The sequence below is a fragment of the Apaloderma vittatum genome, unplaced genomic scaffold (assembly GCF_000703405.1).
Source record: "Apaloderma vittatum isolate BGI_N311 unplaced genomic scaffold, ASM70340v1 scaffold10235, whole genome shotgun sequence".
In the NCBI taxonomy this organism is placed as follows: Eukaryota; Metazoa; Chordata; class Aves; order Trogoniformes; family Trogonidae; genus Apaloderma; species Apaloderma vittatum.
Genome location: NW_009716518.1, coordinates 1 through 3,097, shown reverse-complemented (window position 1 = coordinate 3,097; position 3,097 = coordinate 1). Strand labels below are relative to the sequence as shown.

General features: G+C 42.8%; 1 protein-coding gene across 1 annotated transcript in view; it reads left to right on the top strand.

Annotated features, from left to right (window-relative positions):
• Positions 1-2,973, top strand: part of LOC104274054 (dynein heavy chain 9, axonemal-like) — a gene marked incomplete at its 3' end in the record, with an annotated part of 77,709 nt that extends 74,736 nt beyond the window's left edge. Inside the window, exons 42-43 of the mRNA XM_009869570.1 lie at positions 97-293; positions 2,811-2,973. Coding sequence (XP_009867872.1) covers positions 97-293; positions 2,811-2,973 — 360 coding nt within the window. The remainder of the gene's footprint in view (positions 1-96; positions 294-2,810) is intronic.
• Between the last annotated feature and the right edge of the window lie 124 nt (positions 2,974-3,097).

Sequence of the window (3,097 nt, the reverse complement as noted above, 5' to 3'; positions counted from 1 at the left end):
CCCTCTTCCCCCTTATGTGGAACGACAGCATTGAGCTGCAGTTTTCTCCTATTCTTGCTATATATGTATATTTATTAATTCTTTTTTCTTTGACAGGACATTGAGGAAATTTTAGAACAGACCAGGCAAATGAACATTTATTGCCATTTTGCTAAAGGCATCGGTGAACCCAGCTATCGACCAGTTCCAGCCTGGGAGGAGTTGAACCAGATCCTGGTGGAAGCCTTGGACAACTACAATGAAGTCAATGCTGCCATGAACCTGGTGCTGTTCGAGGATGCCATGTGCCATGTGTAAGGGGATTTTCTGGCTTCATGGTCTCATTGTAGCATTTATCTGGGTAGATTTCTTCCATGGAGTTTTCTGGAAGATGCATGTATCCATAATTGTAGCTGGCAGAGCTGGAGGTGTGCAGAAGCTTCATCTGTCCGTGTGCTGTGTCCGGCACAAATACTGTGCTGCTTCCCTGGCTGGTGTCTGGAGGACACTTTGGAACCATCAGGATGCCTGAGGCTGTCCGATAGTGGTGGTTATTTTAAAGTCTGGTTGCTGTTATGATATCTTTGGCCTTCAATGCTCTGCATACGGCACGAACATTTATTGTACCTGACGGTGTTCAAGCACGTTAATGTCGTCGCTTGACAGCCAGCTACAGAACTAGTTATACTGGGATTTCCCTAAATGCTTTCACAACTGGTTTGGAGCCATGTTTACATAGGTTCTTAGTGGGATTTCTGAATGTATATAAAGGGAGATTAGGGGCATTCGAGCTACTAGTTTAAATGGATCGAGGCGTTTAACTGCTTTGATCCTTTAAAAATCCTGCTTGCATTTAAATGCCTGGAGGTCCAGCTGGATTCCCTTTGGAAATTGGCCATGTGGGACTACCTGAAAATAGCAAGCCTCCAGTTGATAATTGTGAAGCTCCTTACATGTCTGTGGTATAGATAGCGAGGTGTACCTCCTCAAATACAATTTGAATGCTTGTTGGGAATCCCAGTGGAGACAGACTTATTTCCGGATACTGAAATGCAGATCTGCCTTTGATCACTTCAGAAGACGGACCTGTAATTTTAACTGATTCTGTATGAAAATGTTGTATCAAGAGATGCCAATTTGTAACCCTGAGCTAGAAGGAAACCTCTCTCCTGCTGCACACTCGTGTGGGTGATTTCAGTTCTTGCTGGACCTGGCAACATAATGCAGCTACTCTCAGGAAATTTTTTTAAAAATATAAATACATAAAGGGCTACTTGTTTTATTTAGCTGAATAACTGTCTCTGTTCTGAGAGACCAACAACCTGTTACTTTTGCAGCGTAATATGCTGGCTATGCTGGGGCAGTTTTTCCTTATAGAGTGGGCATTTACTTCTTTGTGTTAATGAGCCATGTGCCTCTTGATGTCCATAGGTGTTTCTGCCTGCATTGCTTGCAGAAAGGTGACAGTAATGTTAATCTTGTCCTTCTTTTGCACTTTCCATAAATCAGGATTTGTGACAAAACCTGGCACTGCCCCTCCAGTCAATATTGCGAATAATCAGGAAAGCAAGACTTGAATGTTCAGCATGATTCTCACAGGAGCTGGGTGATTTTCATTCATTGCACTTGGAAATTGCATTTTGCTGAAATACGCATCTTATTCCATCTCAAACGGCGTCTGAACATCAGCTTGCATTTGCTGAATTTTTTTCAGTTGGGAAAAAGAAAATTAAAAAAAAAAAAGGGGAAAAAAGCAAAGAACAGTTAAGGATTTAGTTTATGTCAGTCACCTCCTAAGCCAGGGCTCACCGTGCACATTCACGGAGCCTGCAGCCCCAGAGAGCCCATTTGAGGCAGAGACCTTGCTGTCGGCTTTGGGGAGAGCTGGCCTAGAGAACTCACAATGGGGACACTGAAGTTCTCCTGGCAGACTGCTTCTCTGGGTATAATTTCATCATTGACGGGAGTCTGCGCATAGATCATAAAATACTTGAGTTTTAATAAAGTGCTACTATATTTCTTACTATCTTGTTGGAAAAATTAATTAGATCGGTCTAGAAAAATAGTTAAGTGAGCTGAATAACAGCAACTCTGTGAGGAGCGGAATGGTGCTGGCATTTAAGACAAGTGAGTTTTTCACAGGTAGGAGCCTCTATACCCTCCTTACTTGGCGTTTTAACACGTGGGGATGTCAGCGATTGCTCAAAGAGGATAACTTGGAGGCAGAGTTCACCGTGTGACACTCGGACGGGACAAGTGACCAGACTTTGAAAATAATAGCAAGCTCATTTTCAGAGTGAGAAAATCTCAACCCTAAGTAGTGGCCATTTGGATAAATAAGAAACATGACTGTGCTTTCCAAACAGACTTTATGCTGCTCTAGACATACACAAATACGCTGTAATGCCCAGCAGGACTCTGAACATGAACTCCACATACTTTGTGAAGAGAAACCTTTACTGGAGAGGTGCATCAGAGTCTTCTTTTTTTTTCTCAGATTTTGCATGTCCATGCAACGTATTTTTTAATTATCTTCCCTGCAAAGATGTCCAAGCCTTCTCCTTATAATAGTTCTGTCCAGCAGGACTCGGAAGGTGGAAAAAAAATTAGACACAGTCTGAATTGCCACCAAACTTTTCTTTTCATCAGCTACATCCTTCGCAGAGATCTCAGCAGAGATGAGGTTGATTGCTGACATGTCTCTTAGATTGACATTTCTCATCCCATTCAAAATACAATTTCTTAGTCAATAAAATATGCATTGAAAAGCACCGAACAGGGAAAAAGAAAAATACTTTTATTAATGAGAGCTTTTGTATGCTTCAATTTAGCTGCCGCATCAACCGTATCCTGGAGTCCCCCAGAGGAAACGCTCTCCTGGTCGGTGTGGGGGGGAGCGGCAAGCAGAGCCTGACCAGACTGGCAGCCTTCATTAGCTCTTTGGAGGTTTTCCAGATCACTTTAAGGAAAGGTTATGGGATCCCTGACCTTAAGGTAGGTGGCTTTTAAGACTGAGGTGGAGGGGAAGGAAATAAAAAGCAGAACTTGCCCTGAAAACTTTAGCTTCATGTCAGTCTCTTGTCCCAAGGAACAAGTAATAGGACAAGAGGAAATGGCC